This window comes from Felis catus, chromosome B3 (assembly GCF_018350175.1).
Source record: "Felis catus isolate Fca126 chromosome B3, F.catus_Fca126_mat1.0, whole genome shotgun sequence".
Lineage (NCBI taxonomy): Eukaryota > Metazoa > Chordata > Mammalia > Carnivora > Felidae > Felis > Felis catus.
This window is the reverse complement of record NC_058373.1, coordinates 86,328,278-86,344,598: the sequence shown is the minus strand read 5'-3', so window position 1 is coordinate 86,344,598 and position 16,321 is coordinate 86,328,278. Positions and strand designations below refer to the sequence as shown.

Genomic DNA, 16,321 nt, shown 5'->3' with positions numbered 1-16,321 from the left:
AAATGCAGAGCTCCCCTAACAACTGCAGGACTGCCATTTAATCTGTTGGTAGATGGACCATTTCCTGTGGGAACCCTAGCTATGATTTCCAGATCCACCAAATAAATCTCAGATTAAGATTCCAAATGAAACCTGCCTTTGGCAGATAAAAAATGTCAAGATGGATATAAACAGTAAAATTATAAATTATCTAGGTGTTGCATGACAAACCAATGTTCAATTTTTTTTGTTGACATGTGCCCAGATATCAAAACTATATGAGACATTCATCAAATGTCACACTTTCATAATATTGGAGGCATCATTAAAACTGTTTGACTAAGGACCTCAAAGTGTTTAAGCAGTAGCTCAAAAGTATATTTGTGCAAAGTAGAAGAATAAATTTACATATCAGCAGCAGCTCATAAGGGATGGGTAAATATTCTGTTTATCTCTCATTGTAATTCAGGTTACTTTAAATACAAGGTTTTAGGAAATCATTATACTCTATATGGTATCATTACATAACTTCCTATGCAAATGATGTATGTTTTATTCAAATTTACTATTTGTTTCTCCAGGAAAAAAAAACAAAAGCATAAAAGGAAAAGGTAGGAACTCCCCATTTTATTAATCAACCATGACTACTATACTAGTGCCTTGTTAGTTATATGTAGTATCATCAGCCCGTATTTGAGTTAACATTTGTAACTTTTTAAAAAAGTATTAAATACCTAAGACCAAAAAAAAAAAAAGAAAAAAAAGCCTGAGAAAAGTAAATTTGTTTTTCTTTTTTATAATGTGTTCATTTCAAAGGACTCTGGGGAGGGGAAGAGACTTTAAAAAAAAAAAAAAAGGTAATAAAAGACCAATACAGAACATCTTAGAGAGCAAACAGCCTGTTAAAAATGCAGAGGAAGTCTCTACTGCATTCTCAGGAGATCAAGTATTGTCTTTTTAAGGAAAATTTTTGTTTTGTCTTTGGTCTTCTTACCTGGAAATGCAGACTTGTCCTGGCCCTAATCTCTATACTAGTTGACTATAATACTGGACACTGAAGATTTCTAAAAGGAAACAATCAGATTTGCCAAACTGAAATCATTACTTTTTAACTATAAACTCTTAAAAGCAAGTGTGTAAATAGGAATTCATTCCAATTATAAATTCTGTACAATTAATCTGTGGAAAGAATCCAGAATATTCTATACTCCAATTTCCAAATGCCTGAAGCCTTAAAGATTATGTATTTATCTGTCTTTCCTATCATATTTCTTCTAATACATGCTGTTGCTTCAAGGAAACTAATTAATAAAACCTACCTATCCTGATCTGATCAATACTAATCTGAAAATTTTGAAAAGAGAGGGGGAAATTTTTAAAATATTGACTAAAGAAAGAAAGAAGAGTATATTGTGCTTAGTTTTTTTCTTTCTTTTTTAAGTTACTTTTTATTTTTTTATACCTGTAGTAAGAATTACTATCAAACTCCACTCACTGGGCCAGAGACCCTTGTGGTGTTAGACTTGCCCCTCACATAGCACCCTACCTACACTTTTGAGTTCACTGATTAGGCAGCAGCCTCAACTTCAATATCTAACAATGTGCATGTGCTTGGTTTTTATTATATTTCTATACTAAATGCTTAAAATCAATAAGCATTACTATGTTTTGGAATACATCAAATTACCTTAGGTACAGCCAGTGAAACTATTTTAGAAAGGAAAATTTAATTTTAATTTAAAAAATGTAATTAGCAAAAACTAATATATTAAGTACTCAACAAGTATAATTTTACCAACATGAACTAATCACTTTTAACTCTTTACTCACTAGTAGCATCCTGATTTTGAAGTACTAAAAAGTGCCATATGTGAAGACTAGACTCACTCCAAAATTAAAAATGAAAGTCAAATAGGGTTTTTAAAAATAATTACTTTTAATTTACATCTTATCTGCAGAATTTTACTATTTGGCAAGGAATTATTGAATTTATCCAAAAGCTACAGATTACAGTATTTTAAATTCAGTCAATATTTTTAATTCAGTCATTTGGACTATGAAATTTCAAAATTTTGTAGCCTGAATTGTTCTGTTTGCTTCTTCATATTCTCTGAGAAAAAAACAAAAACACAAAAGACAAAAACACAAAGAAAAACTGCATCTGAAACTACTCCCCTAAAGATAATTATGTCCTACACGTTAGGCTGTTCTTAGTAACACACACACACACACACACACACACACACACACACACACACACACAGTTGGGAGTATTCAGTTACCACCCCCCAATGTTTTATTCAATTATCGGATATATTGATAACCAAAATCAGTGAGTAAATGTGGTCACATCAGTGCTACTCTACAAACAGCCAGTCAACCTCGACCACTGTGTAAATCACCATAATTTGGGTCTATGTAACAACGAATATTGATTCCGATCTCCAAAATCAACAAAATGCCAATGCACACTCAGGACTGTACAGGAATCATACTAAAGGTGACAAATTAGCCACTATGGAGACCACAATTGTTGTCTTAAATATGATAAGATGAAATCCTAATTTCTTTTAATTTTTTTTTTTTTTTACATTTATTCATTTTTGAGAGACAGCGCAAGCTGGGGAGGGGCAAAGAGAGAGGCAGAAACAGAATCTGAAGCAGGCTCCAGGCTCTGAGCTGTCAGCACAGAGCCCAATGCAGGGCTCGAACCCACGAACTGTGAGATCGTGACCTAAGCTGAAGTCAAATGCTTAACCGACTGTCACCCAGGTGCCCCTGAAATCCTAATTTTTAAAAAACTTGAAGATTCAATGATATCGTATCGAGATTTTTGTTGTAAATATGTGTTCCAGAAAGTGCTCTAGCATGAAAGGGCCATAACCAGAAATCAATGAGGAATTTTATCAAAGACCTCAGAATCTTAAGGATAGAGAATTTAAAACAAAGCAAAAAACTTTTGAAAACTTCAGGTATTTTTTTTCTATTTCAAAAAACCATATTCATATTTTCATGGCCACAAGTAAATATGATAGAGCTTGCATATAAAAAGAGGTATATTTCCTTAAGTCAAACAAACAGTCACAAGTTGTTCAAAGAGAGGATCATACCAATAGTACAGAAATGGGGAGAAGTAAACGTATTAAAAAAAGAAATTTACCATTTGTTGTGCTTATTCTTCATAGTAATTATCATTTTATAAAATAAAGGACCAAAGGTATGTGAGAATTCCACATGAAGAATATAGCCTGAACTGATTTAAAACACTTGAATGAATGAATGAATGAATAAATAAATAAATAAATAAATAAATAAATAAGGCAAGACTCCTATTATCTTGCAAACTTTTCCCCTTATTCAGAATTTATGGGTGGGTTCAACAATTGTAGCAAATGTTCCACTATAGTAGGGAATGTTGACAGTGGGAAAGGTTGTGTGTTTGTGGGGGCACGGGGTTGAGTAGGGGGGTATCATGAGAACTCTGCACTTTCTTTTGTTATGAATGTAAAATTTCTCTACAAAATAAAGTCTATTTAAATATTGCCAAAAAATAAAGTAAAAAAATACAATTTATGGCATAAGTCGACACATGCGAATTATCCATATTAGAAACAATGAATCTCAAAGTACAGTTCATAAACTTTATAACCAGTTAGAAAACTTAAGTTGCCCTTATAAACATATTTTTTGCGTTCCATTTTTCAACTGAGGCCAATAATAGTTAACAGAATCATTCATATCAAACTTAAAAAATAAAGACACAGAGTTCCATTTAGTTTAATAGTTATTTAATATAAAAGAAATTTATGTTTTTATGAAAGAATATAACCTCAATCATTCTTTTAAGAGTTTTTAGTATTTCCTCTGTAAATGAATCAATCCTTGTTGACCAGCTGCCAGTAGTCCTAAAACCACTCTCTCAAATATTCTAGAGGGTCCTGTGTGAGAAGCAACCAGCACTCTACTAAGTTATGTCCTATAGAGATGAACAGTAAACTTAATCAGACCTAGGACCCCTATTTATGGCATATGAAAAAATAAAAAATGGATTTCTAAATTCACACTTGCCAAAAGGAAAAGAAAAATTCATTGTGTGGTACCACTAGTCTGAATTTTATTGCAATTGGGATTTCAATACAGATAAAATTATATTTTATCTTAAATGAATATTATTGACTTTATATTGTATCCTAACAAATATAAGCATACTGAATACAAGCTGTACTACTTGGAAAAAATCAAGTTTCTAATGGTATTGTGAACAGTATATTTGAAGACAGTATTTTTATAAAACTAATAACCATTTCAAATACTATTATGTATGTTTCTTAATAGTTTTAACACTTTTTTATAGACCTGCCTTTCACAGCTGGGTAGAATAACAATGACAACACCACCATTTATTTAGGCCCTGTAAAATATGTTGACTATTTTTTTTTTAAAGTATCTGTAAAAACCACACTAGTGAAAATAATTGCCCTGGTATGGGAAATACATATTACATAAACTCATTTCTTTTTCAGGTGTTGTAGTAGGGCTTTTACATACACAATCTCTAATCTCCAAAACAGTCCTAAGGGAATTATCTCGCTATTCCATATACAAGAAAACTCAGGCTTAAAATTATGAAATTTGTCCCCAAGTCCAGGTAGGTAGTAAGTGGAAGATTAAAAATGTGAAACCCAGGTCTATCTAACCCCCCAAAGTGTGTTCTTTGTACTTTAACATTTTATTGAAATGATTAAATGCAATGGTTCTCCAGTAAAATTTACCTTCCACTATGAAATAAAACCAAATTACAACGCATTTTAGGGAAAATATAACATTACTTAATAGAAGTCAATTATTAATTAAAGTTCAAGTCCTGTAATTTAACAGGGAATGATTAATTAACTAGATTTCAAAACACTGAATTTCAAGAAGTGTCTAATAATGCCTAGGGAATCTTTTTTTTTTCTTTTTTTTTTTTTTTACTACCAGCTATGTTGCTGGTAGAAATGGATGTCCATTATATGCAACTTAACATTTCCTTCTGTGCTGCTTTCAAAAGAAAGTTTATGAAAATGATACGAGATTCTACAGTCATATTTTAGTCATAATGATCAGACATTTAAAAGCATGCTAGACCTTTTTCTATAGTGTTTCTATCGATGTCTCCCCTTATAAAATGCTTGCAAATCACGTAATAGTTTTAGATGTAATTTAATTACAGAACAACAGATGGACAAAAGGTGAAAAGAATACATGCTTTGTGAAATGACAAAGATAGATGAAGCAATAATAAAAGAGACTGATGGTGGCACACAGGTCCCAAATACCAACTAGATATACACAGTATTCTGACTCTATAAGAAACTAACAAATCATAGACAAGTTACCTTTTCCTAGGTTTTAGTTATTTATTTTTGCTTAGCAGAAAAACCAGCAGAATCATGGTTATAAAAGATAATTGCTAGTCTACTTCTAAAACAAAGAGGACAGTTGCTTTCACTTAAATTCACAAGATAAGGTTTTTAAAAATATTTACTAATTTCCCATAAACTGCAATATCAAGGGACCCAAAGCAGTTCTAGCAGTGGTTTTTCATCTCAAGTTTTAAATGCATACAATGATTTAGAATCAGGTTCACTCTGTAAGCTTAAAATAGTTTAAAAACACATGAGTCTTATTTAAATTGAGATAATATGTAAGTGAAAATAACTACTCTGTATAAAATACATATTAAATATAATTCCCTAAAATAGTAAACCTAAAAATCATATTGAAGAAACTCATAAAATTGAATGGTTTTTGTCTGAAGCTTCTTCAAACTGCATGATTCTTACCATTTCTAACCTTCAACTGGTAAGAAATATTTAAAATATAGACTTAATATTTAATTTGGGTAAGCACAGTAACCTTTTTTAACCTTTCTTAGGGAACACTGACCCCTAAAGGTTCTAAATTTGAATAAGTTTCACAATATTCTGAATTTAAATGGCATTCAGACGTCATTTTTACTTACATTATTGTAGGTATATATGTTTATGGCAGATATGTTTGTTCATAAATATGTAAACTATTTTCAGTGGACTACTGTGCACTATAAATAAACAACTAAACCATGTTTCAGCTAACTTAATAAAAGGCACCAAATTTAATAAGAAATATCCAGAAATGTATCAAACTATTCCAAAAAATTACTCACCAGAGACTTCTAACCCTTGTGTCTTTTTTCTTACATAGATAAGTAAATAGTTAGTAAATGCTAAAAAGGGCTAAGCAACCAATCACATAGCAACTCATTCTGGGGGGGGGAGGGGGGGCCTGACCGTACATACATCCTTTGATTATAACACTTAATTTTTTTTTTCTGAAAAAGCAGAAAAAAGAAAAGCCCTAAAAAACAAAATTTCACAAAAGGGCAAGACATCATTTACTTCTTAAGAAGCCAGAAGATGTTATAAATGCTCACCTAGCAACACTTTCATTCACTCACACTTAAAATTTCATTCATTTAGAGTTGTGTTTGTAACTACTCAAACCTGGTAACATTTTGTAGATACCTTCACTCATCCTACCTACCCCCTATAGCTTTACATTTTCTAAACTGTCAATAACAACAAAACCAAAAAAAGTAAGTTGTTACATCTGTTAAATTTATATACCTCATCAACTCTAACTTCAAATATTTCAGCAATGTTTCTATGATAAATCTAGGAAAAGGCTTAGCCACTTCAGCACTCCTTATAATAAAATTTGTAAGGTGACACAAAGGCATGTGTGTGTAATACAAGTTTTTATGTAGTTCAATTTCTTAAAAAAAATAAGTAAAATAATGTATAAAATAACTAATTACCCACCCAGACTATGAATACTACTGTAAGACAGAGCTTTGAAGCAATTAGTGCTTTATGATAAATCCTGTGAACCCTGATATCAAGGCAATGACCATGTGAGATTTTACTGTTTAAACATATCACTTATCACAAAAATCAAAAGATATTACATTTACCTATTTAACTTTATTTCTAAATAATGTTTCATTAACAGGTCCTTTATATAAAGGAATGTCTTTCCTATTTCTGATGTAAAAAAAAAAAAAAAGCCTGTAAAAATGCAAATTTTCTTAATGATGTTTCAGTCACGTCTATTGTAGTCTGTGCCCTCTGCAAACTCTTTATGCATCTATGTCTTTAGTCCTAAAACCTTCCTTTCTTTAAGTGTCCTAGAGCTTCAGCAGCTCCCTTCCTGAACTTCTTTCCTGGTTATTCTACACTTATGAGAAGTATTTCCTCCACAGCCTCTAGATCTTTAGATATATTAAAAATAATTCCTTTGGCTCCTTAGAGATCCTTTCGTCTATAATTTGAACAACATGACTTCCACAGCAATGTGACCTCTGAATAGGGAACATAAGTAACAGGGGCATCATTATTTACTTCCTCTTTTCTTATTATTGCACATAAATTGAGTAAAACTGCTTTGAGCTCTTGAAAAGAAGAATGTTTCTTGTTTATCATAAATGAATAAAAACAGCTACAACAAATTAGTTCCCAGCTTCACACCAGTACAATCTTATCACAAACTTGAATATAAAGAGAATGGACCAAAATGAAGTGTCACAAAACCCATTCACTAAAACTATAAACTTTCCCCAAAATGGCCTTTATCCTTTTGAAAAAGGTGATAGTATGGTCAATATATGGTAAAAGAAGAACCCGGTTGAGGTAGAGGGCACCAAAAAAGGGAGAGAAGTGTGCAATATTTTGGGAATAATCTCATTTTTTTTAACTACACAATTTAGAGGAAATAAAAAATGATGTACATACAGACCTAAGCCTTCAACAACATGCAACACTATATTCAGAATGATTCGTTTCTCAGGGATTTCAGATTTGCAACATTTTACTGTAAGATACTTCAATTAAAAACCTAATATTTTCTAAACTTCTCTCTTTATGGCTGTCTGTATTTTGCTCTGTAGACAGATGTCCCCTGCCTGCCTGTCCACCTACCTACCTACATGTCTGCCTGCCTATCTATCGTCTCTCTGTGTTTTTCAGGCTCTCAGTCTGTGTGCCTTTTTAACTGTGTTTCTGTCTCTGACTGTTCTCTTCCTTTGCCTGTGGATCTTTCTCTCCCTGTCTCAGATTCTGTTTTCATGTCTCTCTCTGTCTCTGCCTGGGAATGTCTTTCTCTGTATCCATCTGCACATCTATACATGTCTCTGTTGCTTTATCTCTGGCACTCTCTGACCCCATCTCTCTGCAGGTGTCTCTTTCTGAGGGCATCTTTTGGTGTGGAACTGTCTCCTTTACCTGTATGTGCCTTGGTCTGTTTCTCTATGTGCATGTGTCTCTCTCTACATATATGTCTCTCTCTTTATGTATATATTTTCTATCTCTCTTTCACTGTGTGTCTCTTTTTGTGTGTGTCTGTGTATGTCTATGCCTCTATCTCCTTCAGTGTGTCTCTTTTTACCCTGTCTCTCTCACTGTATGTCTCTGTCTCTTTCTCACTGCTGGTCTCTGGTATCTTCCTCTGTGCATCTATGTGTGTAGGTCTCTTTTCGTGTGTATCCTACACATGCGTGTCTTTCTCTGTGTATGTGCTTCCAACATGCGTGTCTGTGCCTCCCTCTCTGAGTTCAGTATCTCCCTCCCTGTGTCTGTGTCTCTCTTTGTTTGTGTTTCTTTCTCTGAGTGTGGCTCTCAGTATGCATCTCTCCCAGTCATTCTCTCAATCTCCTCTCTTGATCACTTTGTGCATGTTTCTTCCTCTCTCCCTGCTGTTTTCTTCTTTCTCTCTCAGTATCTCTTCCTCCATGTGTTTCTCTTTTTCTGTGTGTCTTTCTTTGTGTCTCTTTTGCAGTATGTGGGTCTCATTGTGAGTGCCTCCTTCTTTGTATGTGTGCGCGTGCATGTGTGCTTGTCTGCCTCCGTCTAATATACTGGTTAGAACAAACACACTTCATTCAGTGCCTTGAACTAGCACAACACCTGGGGTTTGGTATTAATACCTTAAAAGTCCTTACCTTTTGACCAGTCCTCCATTTGTACTTCTATTCTTGTTTGCTCTGGCAATGTCTCTGGTTTTTGCTCCAAGATTTGAAGCTAAAATAAAGCAAACTCTAGATAAATAAACTTAAAACAATATATCGGAACACACCTAAACCTTACCTTTGTTTAACAGAGAATTTACAGGATAAATGGTTTTCTAAAACATTTATAATGGGACTGTTAAGTGTATATTTCAACAGGTGAAATTAAATCTTTTTTTCTAAGAAAAAGGTCCTTTCTTTCACACTTACATTTTAGTAAATACAGTTCAGGTTAAGCTCTAGACATTCTTGCTCCTTTGGTTAGAAAATCATTTACTTTATTTAACTTAAGACTTTTCTAATTACATCAATTTAAGAAAAATAAAATTTTTACTCTATTTGTCATAAACTTTACACCAAAAATTTCAAATGTATTGGTTTAAATTTACAATGTGTATTTTCATATAAAATATTTTATACTTGTAAAAGTAATTTAAGAATACTATTCAATTTTTTTTAAAACATAGACTATCATTAACTTGAACAATTGATATTTGTGTCTTGCATTTGTTTTTACAGTAAACATGACAAAAGCTACACATGTTTTTTTTTTTGTTTTTTGGCATGCTTTTAAGGAGAATAAAATTAGATTTACCTCACAGCTAGAATTCTGCGTTCTTTAAAAAGTCCTCAAATAAAGCTGTCGTAAGCTTCTCCTTTTCCAATTTTCTCTAAATATGTTGATCTGGAGTTGGCAATCTTTTTCTAAGTTCCTCATTTACTTTTGGATTAGCTGAAAATATAGGAAGTTATTAATATCAAAGAAATATGTCCCAGTCAATGAAGCCATTTCCCTACATATTGCCCAAAAAGGTTAATAATAATTGCAGTCTTTTAATAAGAGATTCATATAGCAAGACATGTAGAAAATACAGTCTTTAATAACCTCTGGAGTATTTTAAAACATGTCTTACAGGCCTTAATGTGCTTAGTAATATACTATTTAAAACCATAATTTTATCCCTCTGCAATATACAGTCACTCTTCCTCATCATTTACCCAGCTAATGAATGCCAGCAATTAGTAAAATGTAATCCCATTGCACAATCATTTTAATGCTTTTAGCACTCAGAAAAGTAAACACCAAATTAATACTGCTCAAGCCATATCAGATCCTAGTTGGAAGCAAGCAATTATAGTTCAGCTCCTCAGGTGTAATTAAATGATTGAAATGATTTAGTTCCATAAATGCAAGTTAATTCATAAGCAAGCAACAAATATACTGGGAGTAATTACAAGAAACATTGACAGTCTAAGCAGGGCTAATTCTTTTATGAGCCTGATATAGTAAAATGCTGCCCTCTCCTGGGCATGTAAGTGAATATCTCACAGCCAAAAACAAAAAAAAAAACCCACCTACCCAAAACCTAACTTCTAAAAACCTACTAGAAAAAATAGTAATATCCAATATATCAATTTGATTTTATTCCTTATACAAAAAAATTAACTTATATCTTATGTGATAATTTCTACACACTCTGGTTATTAATGCTTTTTCTAATCAAGCTCTGAGTCCCAAAACATACTAGGCAATTTCTATACATCTAATGAAACAAAATCATTCACATATAACACTGACAGACTACAAGTGAAACTTCTAGTACCTGTCTGGACTGCCAGGCACCTGCTTATATTCTCTCATCATTAAACCCTAAGTGAACTGTTACAGATAGTAACTAAATCATGCTTTTTTATGTACTTTTTTATGTACTAGAATTTGCATGAAAAATAATCTCTGAAAAAATATAAAACAAAATACTGTATTATTATAACTGTACGTGATGGTCTACAGCTGTTTTTAATGAACTTCGATAATAAAAATAAAATGGTGTAATATCATTATAAACACATTTGAAAACATAAAAAGTAACAAGTGATACACAAAGTAAAATGCATTCTGATTTTACTTAATACCATTCCCAACTTTTTACTTCCTTAGGCTAAAATTCAGAACAAATTGACTTGTATACTGCTCAGATGGTTCTTAACTAAACTTCTCACACTATCTATAAGAAGCTTATTTGTTATACATTTAAGTTATACTATAATCAATAAATCTGTGTTAACACATATGTATTTGAATCACTAAGCCCCATGAGAATCATCCCTTTGACTAACTATAAAATTAAACTGAGATTCTCAAATATTCTCAAATATTACCAATAGCACAACAAATGCTTAATTCTCCAACAAGTGCAAGCAATACTCGCAGTGGATAATGTTTAACACTACCAATACTTTTGTGGAGGGAGGAAACATTATTGCTCTTCTGATATGCTTTCAAACGCATTAAAATAACCATATTCTAAGTCATATCCTAACTATAAAAATAGAATAAACCAAAATATTAAAAAGTCTTGCCACTAAGTTTAAAATGTACAGCACATTTGCTTTGCCCTTGATGTCACAGTCTTATTTTTCAATTCATATCTTGTACACTGTAAGTTAATTGCTTTTGGAAAGTACTTATTATTCATGTAAAAATTAATGTGCCAATGTGTTTAAATCCTCTTAAATGACCATTCATGCATCTCTCTTCTTTAAGTACCAATGAAATCTGTCAAAAGACATCAATGCAAAATGGTCTTAAAGAAAGTTCTAATAGAGATTTTTTTTTCTGCTAACACAAGATTTTCATATTCACCAACTTTACTTAAATTCCATTAATTTTTTAAGCTACTTTTAATAAATTCACCAAGTAAAATTTTTAGGCCCCATAGTCTGTCATTTGTGTTCCAGCTGACATTATGAATATTAATAACAGTGTTATCCTGATTAAATAGGCTTCATATGAAATCCCTGTGAATCCTATAGCTCAGACATCTCATTTTTCCAACTCTTTATGAATTTGGATTCAGACATTAAACTGGAAAAATCTTAAAAAACAGATTTAATGGCACATTTGCATATTGTCAAGCAAAAATTAGACATTCTAATGATTCAAATAATTACAACTTATATATCTACATATTGTAAAAGGAAAAGATTTCTGTAAACATGCAACATATTTTATATTTCTATTAATTTTAGGACAAAGGAGAAGACTAATAAAATACCAACTCCTTTCCTTACACTCACTTTAAGATTTGACATCAAGAACTTGTTTCAATCAAAAATTATATATTCATGTTAAAACTAGTTGGATGATTTATATAGACATCTTATCATGTCTAACTTATCATATCACAGACAAAATATAAGTTAATTGCTTTATCGTTAATAATGTTTACCAGGTTCAAGTAGCAAAATAAAAACAATTCCCAACTAATGTGTTTATGAGTTGTGCTGGAAAAATTACCCAGGTTAAAAAAGACAAAAAAAAAAAAAGTCTTTAATATAACAGACAGAACACACCACATTAGCATCTGTTAAATTAAGATCTTCTCTATCACAGATTCCCAACCTTATTCCTTCAAGTTGTTTTTACTCTCAAAGGAAGTGGTCTTATTATGTAAAAAAAATAAAAAATAAATAATAATTAAGGAAACTGCATACCCCCTTTTCTCTCTAGGTAGATGGGAATCTGCATTCTTCTGCCAAAATTTCCTACCTTTACCCTATCAAAAAAACAAAGAATGAAAAAATTTAAATAAACATCTCTATCATCTGAAATGTGACTTGACTCTCCTTGTTTACTCAGCAGTAAAACACCTCATGAACCAAAATTTGCTCTTTGACCAGTCTAAAATTTCTAATCTGCCTAAAAATTTATAAGTGACTCTGACATCTCTCCTTTAAAATTAAAACAATGCCTTTTAGGTAAAGAGGCATTTTATTTAAAAACGGGTTTCACCAATGTACCAATACATTGTACCAGGATTTTTAAAAATTTATTTTAAATAGGAGATGCCCTGAGGGCGTCTGGGTGGCTCAGTGGTTAAGCATCCAACTTCAGCTCAAGTCATGACCTCACAGTTTGTGGGTTGGAGCTCTGCATCAGGCTCTGTGCTGACAGTTCAGAGCCTGAAGCATGCTTTGGATTCTGTGTCTCCCTCTCTCTCTGCCCCTCCCCAGATCATGCTCTGTCTCTGTCTCAAACAAAAATAAAACATAAAAAAAAAAAAAAAAAAAAAAGATCCATTCTCAGGGTGATTTGTTAAATTGGAGATACCCTTCTTATCTTCCTCTGCAAAAGCCATATTATAGCAATGGTTCTTGATGGACTTTAGTTAATGGCACTTTTTTCATAATACATCTTTAATCACAATTTTTGTAAATTGAATTCAATAGTGTCAAACCAGGAATCATTTGTAATACTGCCTCATTCATATCCAACCATAACCAAAAAACTCCAAATTTTATATTTCTTAGCGGAGAAATGTTGCTAATTTCTGCATTGAAAAGATTTCATTAAAAGGCTAATGGAGAGCACTCTATTTCGGAGAGTCAAATGTTTTATCACATAATTCAATATATACCATATATGCATATGTTCCACTGATGGATTTTCTTCTTATTAGACCAAAGTCTCTCAAACATTCACAGTTCCTGGCACATTCTTTTCCAAAAAGAATTCCTTTCACTCACTGTGCCTCATGTCACAGCCCACTCCCTACAAAGCTCTAGATAATCCAAGGTCTTCAGAGCCAGGAAAAGCAAGAAGAGGTTTCAGGAGAAAGGATAAGGGATAAAAGAGGCCCCAATCCATAGCTATCAAAACTTACAATGCACATACTATTTCATCCCTCAGTTCTACTACCAGAAGTATTTAGAAAAATATGTAAAATATATTTTTATGTACAAAGACACTCACTGAAGCAGTATTTGCAAGAGAAAATACGCTCTAGTCATACTTGATTTCTTTCTGTTCCTTGAACTCACCAAGGTTATATTTGACTCAGAGCTTTTATATTTGCTTGTCCTTCTGCCTAGAAGTCTTTTTTTCTAAAGCTCGAAACAATTTTCTTCATCATTCAGACTTTCTTTTCTTTCTTTCTTTTTTTTTCTTTCTTTCTTTCTTTCTTTCTTTCTTTCTTTCTTTCTTTCTTTCTTTCTTTCTTTCTTTCTTTCTTTCTTTCTTTCTTTTCCTTCCTTCCTTCCTTCCTTCCTTCCTTCCTTCCTTCCTTCCTTCCTTCCTTCCTTCCTTCATTCATTCCTTCTTCTGGCCATCCTACCTGAAGTAGGATAGTACCTATGCTTCTGCCTTCGTGAAATTTCTTAATTTGTTTAGGTTTTATTTCATTGTTTTTGATAGATCTCAGCCAACTTACAAGTCTATGTAAATTACATGCAAGCAGGGCTGTGGATCTTCTCCTTCATCTATATTCTTAGAAGGTATTTGGCATATAGTAACTACTCAGTATATATTTAATAGAAAGGAGGATGGATGGATAGATGGATCAATGACTAGCAGAAATAAAGACTTAACATAAATGTTCATCAACAGAAAACTGAGAATATAAAGTGTAAACCATAAAGCAAATCTGTATGGTTTATACTATAAATGCATACATGTACTGTGTGTGGAAGATTCTTTCAACAAGCATTTGTTAAGCACTTATATATTATATGTTAGACACTGTTCTAGGAGATAGATAGGCAGTGGTGAATAAGATAAATAAATTTCCTACTCAGAATATGTCTTTGGCCAAAACAATGCAAGTACAAAACATAAAAGTAAAAACAGAAAGAAATGTAAAACTATACTTACATATGCATACATGCTTGAATAGGCAAAGCAAAGAATACTCAGGAAACTATTACCAGTGGTTACTGTGAAAAAAGGACCTAAGAGTTGAGGTGGGGATACGGAGGAATGAGAGAAAGAAGTATTTTTTTTAATGTTTTTATTTTATTTTTGAGACAGAGAGAGACAGAGCATGAGCGGGGAAGGAGCAGAGAGAGAGACCCAGATCCAAAGCAGGTTCCAGGTTCCAAGCTGTCAGTACAGAGCCCGATGCGGGGCTCAAACCCACAAACCGTGAGATCATGACCTGAGCCGAAGTCGGATGCTTAACTGACTGAGCCACTCAGGCGTGCTGAGAAAGAAGTATTTTTATTTCATTTTATATCTGCATAACTTAATGTTTTAACCATGTGCATGTACAATTTTTAACTTAATAAATATTTAATAATAATCTTGGAACTTAACAGGAAATTTTGAAGGAAACCATATTACACCTGAGAGATATAAAGTGAATAAAAGGGACATAATCTTTATGATTCCCTTGAAACTTTGAAAAAAAAATTATTGTTGCCTAATTACTCTTTTATAATTATACTTTATTATGGTTGTTTGCTTGCTTGCTTAGTTTAAGTACAGTGAAAATTTAAATACATGGTAGGAATTTTTTGAAAAAGTTTAAAATAAATAAGTTTCCTAAGAATTATGCAAATATTTCTTAAAACAATCACATTTCTTTGTTCAGTTAGGGACTATTTATTTATAGAAGTCACAGTGTTCAGGATTTTGAAGTTTGTAATAAAAAAATTTATTAAAGGGTTTATAATAAAAATAAGTTTTTCTATATTATGACTACCGTATGTTTGTCACACATAGTTCTCATGTTATATATTTAGTAATCAAGAAATTACTAATCAAAAAGGTAAATTACTCATCACTGAAGGTCAAGGAAGGACATCAAATTAAGAAGAAATAAATATTTGGTGTTTAAAATAAACGGCTTTCATGTTTTCAAAACTTGAAGGGCAAAACAATATACCACTTGGAACACTGTGACTGTTTTTAGTGCCAGTTACAAATGACACTTTGAAAATGGAAATCGCATTGCATAGCCTTCTGATAAATTTTTAAAAACCAAAACTTTAAAACTAGTATTATTTTCAGAGAGCTAATGAGATACAGGATTTTCTAAAATATCCTGAAACGTTTTGCCCTAGGCCAAACTAAACTAAATCACTTAATCTAGCACAGAACAGAATATAAAAACAAAGTCAGCTTATAGAATAGTTTCTCTAGGGAACAAACAGCCTGTTTTCATAAGATTCATGTGGGTGCCAAGTTCTGATGCAATTACCTACTCCTTTACACAAAGGCTTGCATTTCCACACAACCAATTGAAGTTCTTGGCATATCAAAGGTAAAAAAGTATTAGAGCAAGTTAAATCAATCTATAATGACAACTGGTATGAGCAGCCACTTGAAATCAAATGAAATAACAGCTATAAGAAACTGTCTTGCTAAAATAAAGTACAAATAACCACACAAGGTCTTAATTAATTATCAGGAATCATAATGCTAACAGATTTTTATCAAAAAGCTATTTAATAATTCTCTGTAGTTTATAGTTACTGAGACAT

General features: G+C 32.2%; 1 protein-coding gene and 1 non-coding gene across 7 annotated transcripts in view; both read right to left on the bottom strand.

Annotated features, from left to right (window-relative positions):
- Positions 1 to 16,321, bottom strand: part of MIPOL1 (mirror-image polydactyly 1) — a 305,849-nt gene that overhangs the window by 247,379 nt on the left and 42,149 nt on the right. For 5 of the 6 annotated variants that reach the window (XM_045059815.1, XM_045059814.1, XM_011283198.4 and 2 more), the window contains exons 2-3: positions 9,657 to 9,794; positions 8,996 to 9,074 (exon numbers count right to left, since the gene is read on the bottom strand). In XM_045059815.1, the coding sequence (XP_044915750.1) occupies positions 8,996 to 9,014 (19 nt within the window). In that variant the 5' untranslated portion in view covers positions 9,015 to 9,074; positions 9,657 to 9,794. Of the gene's footprint in view, positions 1 to 8,995; positions 9,075 to 9,656; positions 9,795 to 12,556; positions 12,652 to 16,321 lie in introns of those variants that run through there. The other variant, XM_045059812.1, reaches the window with a different exon arrangement.
- LOC111561093 lies at positions 1,440 to 1,587 on the bottom strand. The gene has a single exon (XR_002743453.1). It is a non-coding gene; the product is annotated as a small nucleolar RNA SNORA62/SNORA6 family (small nucleolar RNA).